Raw genomic sequence first — 17,757 nt, 5'->3', positions numbered from 1 at the left:
CCAAATTTACATTTTATCTATAAGGTCCACAAATGTACACTCATTAAAGGTTACTGCGAATTTGATAACCCTGTCATTGCTTTCTTTTCCCATAATTGATGCTACCATTGTTCTAAATTCTTTATATGATATGCCTTTCTTTATCATTTTTGTTCTCACACCACCTCCAACATACTGCATTTCACTTTTTACACCATTAATAAATTGTTCCCCTATATGGAGGTAACAAGACAAATGCTTCCCACTTGAAGTTGTCATCCTTCATATCAACCTGTCACAATCACTCGTTAATAACAAGTCATACAGTTATGTTAACAACCTTCGATGTATCTATTAACAAGACATTTAACCATTGCATTACAGGGGGTTATAACAGTAAAAATCTGTCATTTTCATTCTTTTTCATCAGCAACACCGCATTAATCACCGAAAAACAGAGCATCATTCACCCAAAAACAGAGCATTGCTTTATAACCCTAGCCACACATAACAAAACCACACCTAAGATGATTAAAACCATATATGACTAAAATGAGCTTTCCTTGATTGTTCAAGTGAGTTAAATCACATCTTTAATAACCACACACCCACAGCCAATCAACTTCTCAAACCAACATTAAACTTGAGATTGATTGTGTATGAAAGAAAAGAAATTTTGTTACTGATGAGACCTATAAAGAAGATGAAGAAAAAATATAGCTTGCCTGGAATAATGGAGCACCAGTGCAGGCCTCTGTTCCTTCTTTCATAAGTTCCTCTTCCTCATACATGCAGCACCAGCGCAGACCTCCGTTCCTTCTTTCAGAAGCTCCTCTTCCTCATACATGCAGCACCAGCGCACAAACTGAAGCTTTCCCTTTGTTTTTTCTTTTTTCAATCAATAAGGGCATAACAGACCTTTTATAATTGCAATTTATTACACACAGGTCCCTGAGGACTTAGGAAGAATTTGGGGATTTTCAGGGACTTTATCTGAATTAATTCTCCTCTGTGGGACTTGTGTGTAATTTCTCCTTATTTATATTACAACTAACAAAACTAATGTAAATTTTTAGGTATTGGATTCTCATTCCTGTTCTCAGCTTGAGACCTCTTTTTTTTTTTTTTTTTTAATTGAAAAGTTCCTCCCCACTTTTGCTTTCTTTTCCGTTTAATCCATTAGCCCCTACCACTCAAAAAATATATAACCTAACATTTAAATATAAAAAATCATAAAGCTACGGTTTAATTTCTTAGTTTCTATTTACACGGTATTAGTTAATAAAAAAATAAGATAATGAAAATTATTCCATTTCAGCTCGAAGCTCTAAAAATCTAAACAAAATAGGATAACATCCAATAGCCAATTGTGCAAAAATATTAATTAGAAAATTCATCATCAATTCTCAATATTTAATCAATTAACTTCCATAAAAAGTAAAATGAATAATAAAATAAATATAATCCTTTTTTGCCAAAAGAGTAAATACAATCTAATTAAGCTCAATTAATTACAATGCATAACAAAAAGACCAAGTAATGACTACAAAAATATATCAAAAATATGACTAAGTTTAATTTTGATCAAGAGACCAATGCAAATGATCTAAGAGGGTCTTTTGAAAAATCAATAACATTTTTATAAGTAATTTGCTTAACTAATTTTATTTTTTTATAAATCAGTGGAAAAAAACTTATGTGAAGTTTTTTGTGTCCATTATGTTAAGTTTCCAATCATACATGATCATGTGTATTTTTTGTTTTATATGAATTTATAATGAAATGCTATTAAATGCTAATATTTCAAAAATAGGACAGATTAACATGATCATATATGATTGGAGAACTTGACATAATAGATATAAGAAACTTGATGTAAGTATTGTCCTAAATTGGTTGTCTAATTTTTACATTAAACAACGGAGGGAGTATTAAATGAAATATTGTCTATTAGGCCCCTTTTTGGACGCCAATTTCGTAATTATTGATAACCTCTTTGGAATTTTTTTTTCAAAAAATTACATACCAATTTCATAGCTAGGTACTCCTCCAAAACTTAATATTAGACCTAATTGAGAAGTTGATATTGGTCATATGTGTAAAACCTATTTTATATATTTATTAATTTTTTTTTCAAATTAACCTTATTGATATTCTTCCAATGATAATTAAGTAGGAGAGGGAGGGAGAGGATTAAGGAAGATGTTTAGGGTATTTTAGAAAAAGCATATCATATTAATTAATTTAACTAACATTCTTAATATACTCAAATTAGTTAATTACGTTATACATTAAGAACCCGAGGAGTATTAAATAGTAGTGACTTGGATTTTAGTGTGATTGTACCTCAAGCTCATTTTGACTGACTTCATGAAGTAAAAGGTGAAAAAACAGGACTAGATGAATCTACAGACATGAACACAAATAACTAAATATAATTTTAGGCGTCTGAGGATAAAAATATATTAAAAATATGATTTATTAATTGCATATATTAGGAGTTTAAACTAAAACACAAATGGTTTAAAATGATGTTTTAGAAAAATCAATAAACTTTTTTTTTTATAAGTAACCCACTTGCCTAATTTTCTTGATCTCTATAAATTAGTTATCTAATTGTCACGTTAAAAATCAGAGGAAGTGTTAAATAAAGTTGTCTATTAGACCCCTTATTTCATAATTATTGATAACCCTCTTTGAAATTTTAATAAAATATATATTAATTTCATAACTAGATATTAAGTAATAGTGACTTGGATTTTCATGTGCACCCTCAAACTCATTTTGTGGTATTTCGTTTTGATAATTTAGGATCTTAGTCCTGCTTTTAAATGGAATAAGTCTTTATGTGCGGTTCTGTACAAGAATGACTAAACCAACTATTAAATTTATTAAAGCAACAGTTCATGGCTCCTCAGTTCATCAATTCATTTCTCCTGTTCCCATAAAATTTCGAACAAGATCAAATATTGGTTCATTGGTTTTGTAATTGAACCAGGCAATCTAGTATGATTTCTCTTCAGTAATGCAGTTCATTTTCCCTGATAGGTGTATATCAATGCTGTTTGGAATTTTTGTTTTCCTAAGTATGGTAACCACTTCCCTTCATGTAATCAAACGAAGGAAGAGGGGTTAGCTTCCATAGCACTAAGCGCAAGAAAATCTGCAAAAATACAAAGGAGGAAATGGACATCATCAAAGCCTAAATATAATCCATTTGTTTCAAACTAGAGATGCAGCAATGTAGTAATATTTTAGTCCCATCACAATATAAAAACAACAGCACGACCAAACAGAACCCCAAGGTGTTGGCAAAAACAAAAAACAAAAAAAAAAAGCAGGACCCCAATGTGGCTCCAAATTCAGAAACAATACATCCAATAAAAATTGATTTATAAGTTACTTTGAAATCAGTACACTGGGTTTACAAGAAATATTGAAACCTGTTATTTCCTACAAAACACGCCTACTTTTTCTTCCATAATGAACAGCTCTTCATCTAAAACATTCTGATTGACTGATCTCTTTGCCCCTAGTAAATACATCTCAATCTCAGCAAGCAGCATATCAAATTCGAACTTCAATATTTTCCTTCAACAAGTGCTCCTTTACAGACTGAATAGGCACCTGAAAACATATCAAATCAATGAATCTCCAGCCACAGGTGGTTTCAGAATATTTGCAAATATTTTAAACAGCATAACTAAACAGAAAGCATAATTACTACCTTTAGTCACAGTTTACTTATTCAATTAGATTGCTTCAAGATTAACCTTCGACCATCTAAAGCTTAAAATAACCACTAATTTTAGATGATTTATCAAGTTAATCACTCGTTGGATGTGGTAAATGTAGATTTAAATTGAGTTTATTAGCAATGTGTATTATGATAATAATTCCCATTAGCAAGAGGAAAGGGGCTGATAAAATGAATGTTACCTCTTTCCTGTGAAAAATGCCAGCAGCAAGCGCAGCAGATGCATTTGTTTTGGCAAAAACTTCAGAAAAGTGACCAACAGCACCAGCACCACTACTTGCAATCACGGGTATACTTACAGCATCTGAGATCAAATTAACTAAATCTATATCAAATCCTTTCCCTTGACCTGAAATTTCAATAATGGAAAATAGAAAGTTAGAATAGATGTAGGAAACCAATGCGACATTCCAGACCTCAAGCTGGTCTAAGAAACCAGATATTTTTATAACATCCTTTCTCATGAAGATTGAAGTAAGCACGGCCCTTATTAAAAAAAAAAAAAAAATGAGAAACTGGAACCGTTATCTCTTTACATTTGTCATCTCTGTTTTTCTTTTCTTTCTTTCTTTCTTTGTGTTTTTTTTTTTTTTTTGGGCCAGCATTTTCCATTTATCATCTCAAAATGACACATAAAATGCCACTAAATTAGAACTAAGATTACCACAACACTATTATATTATTAATATTACTATTGATGAATGATGAACTAGTAACTCATGATCAAAATACATGTCCTTTTAAAATAGTCTGGCAAAAAATCGTATATTACCATCACAGTCAATGCAGTTAAGTAGTATTTCTCCCGCACCAAGTTCTTCAACTGCTTTTGCAAGCTCATAAGCGCCAATTGGTCGGCCTTCTCGTCCCCCATTAACCTTAAAATTTTTGTTCAAAAATCCCCTTAGAAAGCAAGCAGTGAAGTGGTTTTCATCCTGAATTCTCGATACTCCCTGATATTAACCAGCATCTCTAACTCGCAGAACTTTTTTTTTTTTTTTTTTTGTCCCGGGGGGGGGCAGTAAGATCAATTGAACAAAGTTATTGCCAAACTAGATGCAAGATTAAGTTTATCTTCTAATTTAAAAAAAAAAAAAAAAACACTTAAATGGCAACATTTCTGGTAGCATTATAATCACAGAAGTTCCTTGAATATCATTTGAACTCCTATTGAACTCTAAAATCTACCAAAGAAATAAATTTTGACAGCTACACTTCCAGTTTATACCAGGCTATCTCGCAGCAATGATGCGGAGGATCATAACAGTGATGATAACCATTCCTTTCAGGCAAGAAAAACCTCATGGTGACAATTCTTGTAACATTTCTAATCATGGACACAGAAGATACCCTCAGTATCATTTTGACTTTGGTCAAACTCTACAGTCTAAAAAACAAAAAACTAAACCGTGATAGATGCATCATGCATTCCTAATTCTCTAGTAAAGAAGTCATTAAATATATATTTTGCATTTGGTTTGGTCACAAAGCCTCTCATGGTCATTCAACTTTTTACTGGGTGGGAACAATTACCAAATGGGAAAATGCTCACAAAAAGAAGACAGTTAAGAATCTCATTATCAAAATATGTTTTGCATGTAAAGAGAGGAGAAAATAGGGCTTACTGTACACTGGTACCAAGCATATTCTTCTCCATTTGGACCTGAAATTTATTTTTCAAATAAAAAGAGAATGAATAAATCATTATTCAAAAATTAAATGATCTCTTTCCATCCATTACATCCCAAAACATCTCTGTAATACTGTATTTTAAGCATAAGGACTTCCTCTCAGAAAAAGGGGTACCTTTCAAGAAAACATACACAACTCAATTTGTTAGAACTAACAGTTGCTTCAGGCCCATAACTAATGACAATGACTAGCCATATCATAGAATGAAGAATGAATATTCACTTCATCGATGGAAAAGGAGAAAATCATAATAAAGTACATGGGAATTTTATTCTTGGATAATCATGAGGCCTAATTCATCTACTAATCGTATATTAGAGCAGGGGGTTCTATCAGAGGACCAAAAACCAGCACTGCTTTTGGTAGATTGATTAATTTACCAATTTCAGAAAGGATGTTCAATATATATTCCTATAATCTTAAACTAGGAGGTCCTCTTAGAAATGGAAAGGAAAGAGAAGGAAAAACATTTCATTACCTAGATTTGACACCTTTATAGCCTTGAATTGCACATCATTGGGATTCTTTATGTAGACTCTGCGAGGATCAATGCTGACTACCACTGCCTGCAAGGTGAAAATTAACTTAATAGAATGTTCAGTCCTTATATGCATCATACACTAACTATCCAATGAACCACGCATTTTATAGTACAGTAAGACAGATAGAGACAGCCCCTAGGCAAATGACTTTTCATATCTAATAGAGTACCAGTTATGAAATCACATGTAGTGAATTTGTGGAATTGAATTGATCTGATATCATTATATTAATATTTATATTAGCGGTTTTAGTGGTTAGTTTAAGTGCAACACAAGCTTAGCAGCCAGTATAGAGTATATTAGGATTATTCATCAAGTGAAGTATTTTAGATTAAAAATTTTTATCGAACATGTTCAGGTTATTATTTTCCTAACATGTGTTAGTGAGCCTAAATTTCAGGAAGTCATGGTTATTTTTCTGTCTATAAATACTGATGCTCATTACATGTAGTAATCATCTGGAAATTAAATCAATATTTGTTTTTATCAGTGGAGATTCTCCTTGGGCTTCATTAGTTATACGTGTTTAAGATCTTTGCTCGTCTTGTACTGAAGATTTTCTTTCATCTTGATTAGTTTATGAAGTTAAATTCTAATTTCATATTTCAATACAGATTTTTCTTCCTTCTCTCTCTCTCTACTTATCTTGGATCCTATCAGTCACCTCTGAATATAACAATCAACCCAGCAAATGACCTGTGATCAATAGTAGGAAATGATAAAACAGAAAATATACTCGACAAATTTGATAGATTATATTCCCCACTTCATCACTTCCAAATTTCAATATGCATAAGATCTCTACCTGTCTACCTTCTCATCCTTTCATATCTCAGACAGTTATTGAAGAAAAAAATTCCACAGCCAGGAGGAAAAACTTTGAAACTCAGAGAAGATTGGCAGGGATAACAATGAGAGATTGGCTGCTTACCTAGTCCAGATTCACCTATTGTTCTGCCAATTACTCAACAGTAAACCATAGGGTAAAAGCAATAGCTACCAAAAAAAAGAAAAGAAAAGAAAAGAAAGAACGAAAGACTTGTATGACGATCCAGTTCAAGCAAGTGAATCATAAAAGCGCCACACCGCAATAACAAAAGCATGAGCCTCAAAATCAAAACTCCAGATGAAGAGTTCTTATCCTATTCCTCAGGTTAGTAGTAGCCAAGACATATGTCTACAAAGGAAGCTGGCAAGGAAATACATAAAGAACTCGCTAAAACACTCACAAAATCACAGATTAATTTAGATATATCATGATAATTATGAAGAATTAAATAGATGCAACTAAGCTCCTAAAGATCATCAATATGCTAGATTTTCTTTTTGACATTAAACGAACAACATATTAATATATTACTTTGAAAGCCCATGGTAACAATTGGAATGGATATTTAGATGAAAAGAGCATCCACGGCTCATAGATATGTGGGTAGTAAAAAAGTACAAATGCATATAAATACTGCCAACAGTTGAATTACCTGATTACCATATACTCTAGATATCTGTTCTAAGCTGCTCTTCTGAGATTTTACCTAAACGAGGTATCCTTAAAAAGATCAGAAGAGATGTATACAAATTTACAAGCAAATATTTGTAGGAAAAAAATTGGGTTGAATTCCATACTCCAGTTCTTTGATACTCTTCTGCAGCATAAACTGCATCACTTCCAATAGAAATCTTATCAGCTCCAGATCTAAAATATTCTGAAGCAACTTCCAAACTAGAATAGTGCCTGAGAACATAGTTTTAGGATGTAACACTCAATTAACAGTCTAACTAAACAAATAAAGACAAAGCTAAGGACCTTTACATATTTAGATAAAGGACTCTCGCACAAATGTTAAAATCACTAGTACAATACCTGCCATTAGAATCAGTAAAATCTCTAATTCCACCTCCAACTGTTAAGGGTACAAATACATTTTCCGATGTATACCGCAATACCTATGAAGCACAGAACACATGAAATTCAGAGTAAATATAGGAAATATGTATACATGTACTCAATTTAAGCATGGGCACACAAATTAAAGTTCCAAATAACATTGAAAACTTCCTTTCTGGCGTGAGTAACAAACCTGCAACATTGGCAAATCACCAAGAGGGAAATCCCGGAAACCAGTAATGTTTAGAAAGCTGATCTGCAAACCAAGGTATAGATAAGTTTAAATAACATGGTTCATAGTAAGAGTAAAGAGAAGAGTTTTTGAAGGCATACCTCATCAGCTCCATCTCTGTAGTACTGTCTGGCAAGCTCAACTGGCTTGCCAAGATTTCTTACCTAATAATTAAAATAATACTATCAGATGACAAAAGTGTTAGTGTCGACTAACAGGAAAAAAAATGCTTCAGAACGTTTGATTTTGTGGCGGTGAAGGAGAGAATGAGTTTGAAACTCCTAAAGGTAAAAGACATCACTGAAGGGATTGTTCATTAATGTAATCATATTGCAGAACAAAAAAATTAATCAATCTATTAAACATTAGATATCATCATTTTTTTTTAACCAAAAAAAATATTTCCTCATGTTTTGTTTCTTCTAGTTTAATTTCTTATCCTGATGACTAGTTGAGGCTTTGTGCTACGAAGGTAATGCTTAATGCCTTTAACGTGAACAACCCAATAAAAATAAAGTAAACATTATCTAAAATACCTCTTTCTCCTTTGTTTGTTCTCTTACATCATACTGGTCTCCTTTGGTTACAACGAGGTCCCCCTTGTCATTTGCCCTCACATCAAGACAAGCAATCACCTGAACAGATAACCTTGTTAGCAAACCAAATAAATAAGTGTAATTATCACCCTGACCCCAGTCTCCCTCCAAGAGAAGAACCGCTAAAAAATAAGCAAAAGAAACCAAAACCAGAGTATGGTTGTCAAAGCCAGGAAACAAGGTAGACAGGTCCAAAGAAGAAGTTAACCCAAGAATATATATACAGAAACAACTATAACACAGGCTTCCATGGCCATACCCTTTTCGCTAGTTTTGAAGCCTTCGCTCTATCAGCCTTCTGTCAAAAGATGAACATTACAAATGGTTAGCCAACTTGAGATAAAAATTGATAGTAATAGAATTTATTTCTGCAATGTGCATAATCAGAGTAGCATGAAAGCCACCTTTGCCCTGTTTGAATTCGGATTTAGGAATCTTCTTAAAACAGAAAGACCAACATCTGTAAATTTCAATTTTAGGAATCAGTGTAAGAACTAGCAATAAACAACTCAAAACTTCAGAAAATCAAAGGCTAAAGTAAAATTCTAATTTCAAATCAAAGTGGATATCTTCTCATTATCTTTTTCCTTTCATTTTTCTGCATAAATAAGGCCTCCAGAGAAAATGCTACAGAATTAGATATACTTTTATACTTTATTATTTCAAAAACAAAATATGGAATCATTCAATTTCTCTACTGCTTGACCAACATTCAGTTACAAGACATTAAAAATTCTTGTTTTCTACGTGGTTAAGGTGTCTAATGGACATACTCTACAAAATGAAACAGAAATTAAATCATTGTATAGAAGATAAAAACTTGCCTCCACTCTTTTCAGGATGGAACTGGACTGCATGCACATTTCCTCTCCTAATAGATGCTATAAAATTGTCACCATAATTACACATGGAGGATACCCACTCTTTATTTTCGTTTGACTGAGTTAATATAAGAAAAAATAAAACATAAATTACTTTAACAAAGGCCAAAAATGAACAAAGCAACAAACAAAACAAGAAAAGGGAAAAAAGAAATGTACTGGCATTGCACGATAAGAGTGCACAAAATAGACATGACGGTTTCCAACATCTTCAAGAATTTCTGAATCCATTGTGACTTGTAAAGCATTCCAGCCGATATGTGGAACTCTAAAACCATTTGATGAGTCAAATCGCCCAACAGTTCCAGGTATTAGACCAAGACCCTTTACTGTGGCAGAAACACAGTTGTTGATTCAGTACTATCAACAACAAGAAGCATCATAAATAATTAAAATTTTGCACAAGCAATGCCAGGGGCATTTGTTCAAATAACTAAAATTAGAAGACATTTTCTCCCACATTAATCTTGTATGTTTGAGAAGTTTTTGGGCAGTTCTCTTTAGAAGAAAAAAATTAATTCAAGATAACTGACTGACATTTACAGTAAAGGAGTATTTTTTTTTGGGGCAATGCATGCAATCTACATAGCCACAACCAGCATTATGATTCTTATCCACCACTACACGTTGACAATAGTTTTAATACAAACAAAATAAATACTTCACCACTAAAACTTTTGAATGCATTAGATTACGAGTGTCATTTGGCAAAGTATACTAATAAATGTGAGGAAATACGGTATGCATACATTCAGATATTTCCAAAGGAATGTTTGTACAAAGAAACTAAAATTAAACAACATGAACTAAAACATTTTCATTTTTGTTGGTGCTGATATGGGCCGAAGCCCATTGTCTTATTCTAATTTATTGTTTCCCTCTTTTATCTCCTAGAAGTGTGGACGCTGTTATTTGTTTTTATTGGGATTGATTATGATAAGATTCTGATTCTGGTTTGACCTACACCAAACCCTAGGACCTGCGCCTATTTATGTATCTCTTTTCTCTTGAGTAAATATACTTTTGGCATCAAGATTCTTCATGGTATCAGAGCTCTCATGATCTGGTTCGGTTTCAGCCTAGAACCTTCTAGCCAAGGCGGCTCATTCCCTATGGCGCATAACACATCATCTATGTCGGAAAATTCAGGGATGAACCAACAAGCGCCGACTGATGCCTCCAATCAATCTGCTGCCATTACCATTCACAGATTGAATGGTCACAACTATCTTCAGTGGGCTTCAAGTGTGTGTCTCTACGTAACGGGGAAAGGAAAATTTGGTTACTTGACCGGTTCTGGAAAAAAACAAGAGCCATCAAATACCAAATACAAACAATGGGAAGCCAAGAACTCTATGGTTCAATGCTGGTTGGTGAATTCAATGACTACAGAGATAAGCGCTAGTTTCTCTCTAATTCAATCTGCTAAAGAGGTATGGGTCGCAGCTCGAGACATGTTTGCATCAATGAAAAAAAGGGCAGCTATCCTTGAGATTGAAACAAACCTCAATAACCTGCGACAAGGTATGCTCACAATCACTGAGTACTGGACCAATGTGCTGATTTTAGGGCAACAATTGGATTCCTTTGAAGCATATGAGTGCTCGTGCTCATCTGATGCTATGAGATACACCAAGATAAAGGAAGAACGTAGGATTTACAGGGACTCAACGCTACCTTTGATGCAGCACGGGGACGGATTATGAGTCAAGAAAACCTGCCAAGCTTAAGAGAGGTGTTTTTCATCATCAAACAAGAAGAAAGTAGACAGAAACTTTCCTCTCCAAAACTGCCTAATACCGATAATACTGATCCTATTGCTCTTTTCTCAAGAGGAGGGCAATCCAGTGATAGAAAAGGAAAAAAGAATGGTCGTTGGTGTGAGCACTGTCAAAAATCAAACCACACTAAGGATGTTTGTTGGAAGTTACATGGAAAACCAACCAATGGCAGAGGCAGGGGAAGACCAGAAAATAGGGCTCATGCAATGTCTAAAGACTCCAAAACAGAATTTGATGAAAAGCTGAGTAAGGAGGATGTTGAGTTTCTAAGAAGGCTGTTGGATAAACATGACACACGGGAAGTACTTGTGGCCACTGGTAATGTTGCATATACAAGTAATGCAGTCCTAGCATTAAATAGTAATGTTCATCATAATGAAATGTGGATTGTTGATTCCGGGGCGACTGATCACATGACTGGAAATATAAACTAAATTCAAAATTTAAAGCCCTGCCCTATCCCAATGTTTATTAAAGTTGCAGATGGTAAATTTGTAAAAGTTCGTGGTATCGGTGAAACCTTTCTGTTCGAAGAATTTAAACTGGAAAAAGTGCTATATGTACCTGATTTGAAGTGCAGTCTTATATCTATGAGTAAGGCCACCCTAACACAGCACTGTCATGTTGATTTCTCTGTTTCTCAATGTTTATTTCAGGACTTGGGGTCAGGGAAGATGATTGGCAAAGCTGAAGTATTAGAGGGGCTATATTATAGTAGAAGATAACCTACATCAAAGCAAGTCTACTTAGAATACATACCATGCAAGTGAAAAGATTTGTTCAGCCTCTGTTTCAAATAAGGAACTTTTGTTATGGCATTATAGGCTAGGCCATCCTAGTACCAAGTACATGTTGAAGTTGTTTCCTAATTCAGTAAATAAAATTTCTTCAATTCCATGTGAAGTCTGTCAATTAACCAAACACAATAAGAGTTCCTATCCCTCACATTCACATATCTCATCCCATCCGTTTGCTCTTCTTCACAGTGACCTATGGGGACCATCATGAATCCCAAACGTGACACATAAAATGGTTTGTCACATTTATTGACAATCACACACGGGTAACTTGGGTGTTTCTTTTAAAAGAAAAATCAGATTTGACACAGATTTTCCAAGACTTCCATCCGTTCAACACTTCCATTAAAATCCTACGAAGTGACAATGGAACCGAATATACCAATACCAAGTTTCAAGACTACCTTAAGAAACACAGCATTTTACATCAAACTAGCTGTGTAAACACTCCTCAACAGAATGGTACAGCAGAGAGAAAGAACTGACACTTACTGGTAGTCACAAGAGTCCTCATGCGTACACACAATGTTCCCAAATTCTATTGGGGAGAAGCTGTCCTGACCGCAACCTACCCAATTAATAGACTACCATCCAAACCTCTAAACCTCAAAACTCCAATCCAAGTACTAACAGAAACCTACCCGACCTCACATCTCACAACTCACCTTCCAGAAAAAGTATTTGGTTGTGTTGCCTATGTACATAATGATACTGGGGGAAAACTAGATCCTAGAGCCCACAAATGCATATTTTTAGGTTACTCAAGCAAAACCAAAGGCTACAAATGTTATTCTCCTGCCTTACATAAATTCTTTGTTACCTTGAATGTCTCCTTTGCGGAAAACCAAAGCTATTATTCCAAAACACCCATTCAGGGGGAGAGTGGCAAGAATGGGAGTTTTTAGGACTTCCAAATCTCCCAAAACCTTCTACACAGCCACAAATAACCACTGACCAGCCACAAACTTCTACTACCCCCATTCCAAATCTTCAGACAGAACCAAACCTTACCATTACAAACACTGATATCCCTAATCCTACACCTGAACCATACCAGACCATACTAGACAATGCACAACAGAATCCTACCACTACAAGACCTAACCAAGACATGGAAGAAGCAGGAGAGCAGGTGATACAACAAGAAGCTTCCTCTAATACCAGGCAGCATCAAATGTCAACCCCGACTTCAAATCCTGAGGATCTTGGCTGGCCCATTGCTTTGAGAAAGGGGGTAAGAAAATGCACTCAGCATCCCATAAGTAATTTTATAACCTATGAGAAACTCTCACCCTCTATGCAGAATTTTGTTACCACATTAGATGAAGAGGTTCTGCCAAATAACTTCAAAGAAGCAGTACTAGATCCTAACTGGAAAAATGCAATTGAAGAAGAGCTTTTGGCACTACGTAAGAACAAAACCTGGGTGATTAGCCAATTACCAAGTGGGAAGAAAATTGTGGGATGTAAATAGGTGTTCACTAAGAAATACAACCCTAATGGTTCAATCAACAAGTATAAGGCCAGGTTGGTGGCAAAGAGATACTCTCAAACCTATGGCATTGATTATCAAGAAACATTTGCACCAGTGGCAAAATTAAATACCATTAGAATCCTATGGTCTCTAGGTGCAAATCTGGATTGGCCGCTCTATCAACTTGATGTTAAGAACACTTTTTTGAGTGGGGACCTAGAAATAGAGGTGTATATGGAGATTCCTGAAGGGTTAGCCCAAAAAAAAAAAAAAAAAAACCCAGGCATGGCATGTAAACTCCATAAGTCCCTCTATGGACTCAAACAATCTCCTCGAGCTTGGTTTGAAAGATTCACCAAAGCTGTAAAAAGGGCAGGCTTTACTCAATGCCAAACTGATCACACATGTTTGTGAAACACTCAAGGGGCAAAAAGAGCTATCCTAATTGTATATGATGACATAATCCTAACTGGTGATGATGTGGCCGAAATAGCAAACCTCAAGAAGTCACTAGAACGGGAATTTGATGTGAAGGACTTAGGGGGTCTCAGATACTTCCTAGGGATGAAAGTGGCTACGTCCAAAGAAGGGATAGTTGTCACACAAAGGAAATATATTCTGGACCTTCTAAAAGAAGCAAGGATGCTAGGTGCTAAACTAGCAAAGACACCTATGGAACCAACTCGGAAACTGGACAACCAAGAGGAAGAGGAAGAGACAAACAACTAGACCAAGAAAGAACAAAAAAAGAAAACCAATACCTGTTGATGCTGAAAGGTATAAGAGATTGGCAGGAAAATTGTTGTATCTCTCTCATACTCAACCAGACATTAGCTATGCAGTCGGGGTAGTAAGTCGATTTACAAATGAACCACTGGAAGAGCACATGAATGCGGTTTACAGAATCCTACATTACCTCAAAATGACCCTTGGCCATGGCCTTTACTTTAGAAAAAGCAATACTAGGGAAATTGTTATATATACAGATGCTGATCATGGAGGTTTTCTACCTGATAGATGATCTACTTCAGGATATTGTACTATGATATGGGGAAGCCTTGTGACGTGGAAAAGTAAGAAGCAGACAGTAGTCTCTAGAAGCAGTGCAGAAGCAGAATTACAGGCTCTAGCTCATGTAGTCTGTGAAGGGCTATGGATAATTAGGGTTCAAAAGGAACTTCAATTTGCTCCTGATACACCTATCAGACTAAGGTGTGACAGTATGTCAGCTATAGGGATGGTGAGAAATCCTATTCATCATGAACGAACAAAACACGTGGACATAGATAAGCATTTCATAAAGGAAAAGAAGGACACCAAGATTATAGAAATATCTCATGTCCCCACACACCAGCAGGTGGGAGATCTGTTCACAAAAGCACTAGCAAGACCTCAGTTTGAAGAGTTTAGAAGCAAGTTGGGAATGATTGACATCTACTTGCCAACTTGAGGGGGAGTGTTGGTGCTGATATGGGCCGAAGCCCATTCCTTATTCTAATTTATTGTTTCCCTCTTTTATCTCCTAGAATAGTGGACGCTGTTATTTGTTTTTATTAGGATTGATTATGATCAGATTAGGATTGATTATGATAAGATTTTGATTCTAGTTTGACCTAGACCAAACCCTAGGACCTGCGCCTATTTATGTATCTCTTTTCTCTCGAGTAAATATACTTTTGGCATCAAGATTCTTCACTTTTCGTTCATCACAACATAGACATTAGAACCTTTGAAATTCTGTGAACTACATTAGAACCTTTGAAATTCTGTGAATTACATGAATCCCTCACTTCTAGTAGCCTCGCTTCATTCTAATCCTATATCAACATATGCCAAATTATATAGGCTACAATAGTAACATATAATCTCAATAATTGAAAAAGAACCAACTGTAACAAAAGCTAATGCCATAAGAAGACAAAATAATAAAAGAAGAGTATGTAACTGACTTGGTCCATTCTCCTCACTAGATTCAAAAAGTAGCTGAAGTCCAAGACAAATGCCTAAAAAGGGGCGATCCTTCTCAATATATGAACATAGTGCCTCAGCCATCCTGCAAAATATTTACACGAATCTATAGAAACTAGGAAAGAAAAATGAAAGTATCTGACTACCATTGGAAAAGCAAAATACTAAACTCCCAACTCCAAAAGAAGGGGAGAAATAGAAGAATATATAGTATACAAAAAAGATCATTTTTTCCAATTTAAATTAATAAGGACAATGAGGGAGACATCAAGTAATATAAAGGCCATTAATATTTAAAGAACACTTATCTCACATACAGTATCAAAACAACGAAAATGCAAGCATCACTTGTCCTTCAATTGTAAAAGAAACTGAATCGCAAAGCAAGACAGACGATTCTTTCTTCCATGCTACCAAAGTACGTAATGATTATATATGCCAATAAATAAATAAAGTTGTATCACTCAAAAATTACCCTGTCTTGTTTAGCACTTCCATTGCCGGGGCAAATGCTCCAACACCTGGAAAGATTAAGCGATGGGCATTCAAAATATCTTCAGGAGTTTGCACCTAACAAAGGAAGTTGTTTCAAATTCAAGAAATCCATGATAAGCAAACAGCTGTATAGCGCATAGCATATTAAACCATCTCAATCGAACTCAAAGCCAAAATCCAACAAAAACATATTACATCTTTAATGTCAAATCCAAGGTGACGGATAGCATTCCTAACACTTCGAACATTGCCAGCACCATAATCAAGCAGAGTTACAACTACGCCAGATGTAAAGAAACAAATCAGCAATGGAGATATTGAAGAAACAAAACCCATAAAGAACTTGGCATGCACATTTCTAGGAAAAGAACAAACCAGAGTCGGCAGAACAGGAGGCACGAACTGAGAAGCTTCTGGGATATTTGACGTTAGTATAATGAGAACGATTTCCCAATGAACCTCTGTCCCGAACAAGCAAGAGAGAAGAAGAGCTACAGAAAGGGCATGATGAGGATGACAAGGCAAGAGAGCCGGGGCTCGAACCAGAGGCGAGCAGTGCCGCCGCCTCCATGATGTTTCTATGCGGACCTTCGGACCTTCTGCTTCCTCCCCTCGCACTCGTGGAGTTCACATGAGGGTGCTCGGCGCATCTTCCTTACAACGCTACGTTTGAATCAGTGGGAAGATCTCAACCGTCGAATGTGCGAAATCCAGCATGAGAAGCTCACATGTGGATCGGCGGGTTTTCTTTTCCAAGAAATTAAAAACGAGACCAATCAATAAACTAGGCTGGTGAATAAGATACTAGTTTAAGAGTTAGTAGGTCTAAATACGATTAGATCAAAGTCAAATCGGTACTAATTAAAATAATATAATTAAATTAAAATATATGGAAAATATTCATATTCTAATCGTAGAAAAAATAATATTTAATTCTTTTTTGGGAAAAAGACAGAAAAATACCCTTAAATATGTAAAAACCTAGATAAGTACATGTGAAAAGCAATATCCCATATCAGAACTAGGGTACTAATTTGGCATTTGTAAATGTTACCAAAAGACATAATTGCCCCTGAGAATAATTTTAAAAAAAAAAAGAAATGCGGGAGAGGTTATTCGCGTTATGTTGTTGTGAAACTTCCTCTGCCCACATCACTTTGCCACAATCGCCAGTCACAATCTGTGTGAGGAATTGCCGTCAACCATCATCAGGGTGAGAGGAAGTGGCATCACCATGAGGGGAACATCGCAACTGTGAGTGGAGCATCTGCTGTCAGAGGAGCACTGTCTGTGTGAGGGGAAGAGCGTCGCCATAGCTAGGGTCTGGTAAGTTTATTATTTATTTTATTTGCATGGTGGTTGTCATGGGGCAATCAATTAGATTAGAGATTAGAGATTTTGGAGAATAATAAAGTTATTGGGTAGAACTCATGGGGCAATCACCTGAAGGTAAGTTGATTTAAGATGATTTTGTGAATGATTTTATTATTAATAAAAGATTAAGCCTCACTGTATTGAATAAGCAAAAGGAATGATTTATTTTGTTAATAATTTTCCTATGATCATTTTTGGCTAATTGGTGTTTGATGGTGACAACATCTGTTAGTGGAGTTTATTAAATAGGTGTAGCGATTGACGACGACTGAATAGTGAATGATAACATTTGAGCATGAGT

General features: G+C 35.2%; 1 protein-coding gene across 2 annotated transcripts; it reads right to left on the bottom strand.

The window, feature by feature from the left end:
* Nucleotides 1-3,182: 3,182 nt before the first annotated feature.
* LOC114758518 (imidazole glycerol phosphate synthase hisHF, chloroplastic) lies at nucleotides 3,183-16,727 on the bottom strand. Of its 2 annotated transcripts, none has more exons than XM_028947570.1 (19): nucleotides 16,458-16,727; nucleotides 16,278-16,360; nucleotides 16,063-16,157; nucleotides 15,569-15,672; nucleotides 9,727-9,896; nucleotides 9,511-9,625; nucleotides 9,091-9,146; nucleotides 8,946-8,981; nucleotides 8,627-8,725; nucleotides 8,192-8,254; nucleotides 8,052-8,114; nucleotides 7,835-7,917; nucleotides 7,597-7,705; nucleotides 7,452-7,505; nucleotides 5,907-5,994; nucleotides 5,362-5,399; nucleotides 4,509-4,614; nucleotides 3,919-4,085; nucleotides 3,183-3,606 (listed from the first exon to the last, which is right to left on the bottom strand). In XM_028947570.1, exons 1-19 carry the CDS (start codon nucleotides 16,651-16,653, stop codon nucleotides 3,547-3,549), a joined length of 1,785 nt encoding a protein of 594 aa, XP_028803403.1. In that variant the 5' UTR covers nucleotides 16,654-16,727; the 3' UTR covers nucleotides 3,183-3,546. The 2 variants fall into 2 exon arrangements, with proteins under 2 accessions (XP_028803403.1, XP_028803402.1); XM_028947569.1 differs by having other exon boundaries at nucleotides 8,946-8,984; nucleotides 16,458-16,726.
* Nucleotides 16,728-17,757: the final 1,030 nt, after the last annotated feature.

Source organism: Neltuma alba, unplaced genomic scaffold (assembly GCF_004799145.2).
Source record: "Neltuma alba isolate B1F8T4 unplaced genomic scaffold, ASM479914v2 tig00010720_pilon, whole genome shotgun sequence".
NCBI classification, from domain to species: Eukaryota; Viridiplantae; Streptophyta; class Magnoliopsida; order Fabales; family Fabaceae; genus Neltuma; species Neltuma alba.
This window is presented reverse-complemented; position numbering and strand designations above follow the sequence as displayed.

Bases quoted from the DNA above. Each gene is read 5' to 3' on its own strand.
- LOC114758518 (XM_028947569.1), bottom strand. From the start codon at position 16,653: ATGGAGGCGGCGGCACTGCTCGCCTCTGGTTCGAGCCCCGGCTCTCTT. The intron at 9,626-9,726 runs GTACATTTCTTT...ATATTAACTCAG, and splicing joins ACTCTTATCGTGCAATGCCA to TCAAACGAAAATAAAGAGTG. The intron at 3,607-3,918 runs GTAACATTCATT...ATATGTTTTCAG, and splicing joins GCATTTTTCACAGGAAAGAG to GTGCCTATTCAGTCTGTAAA.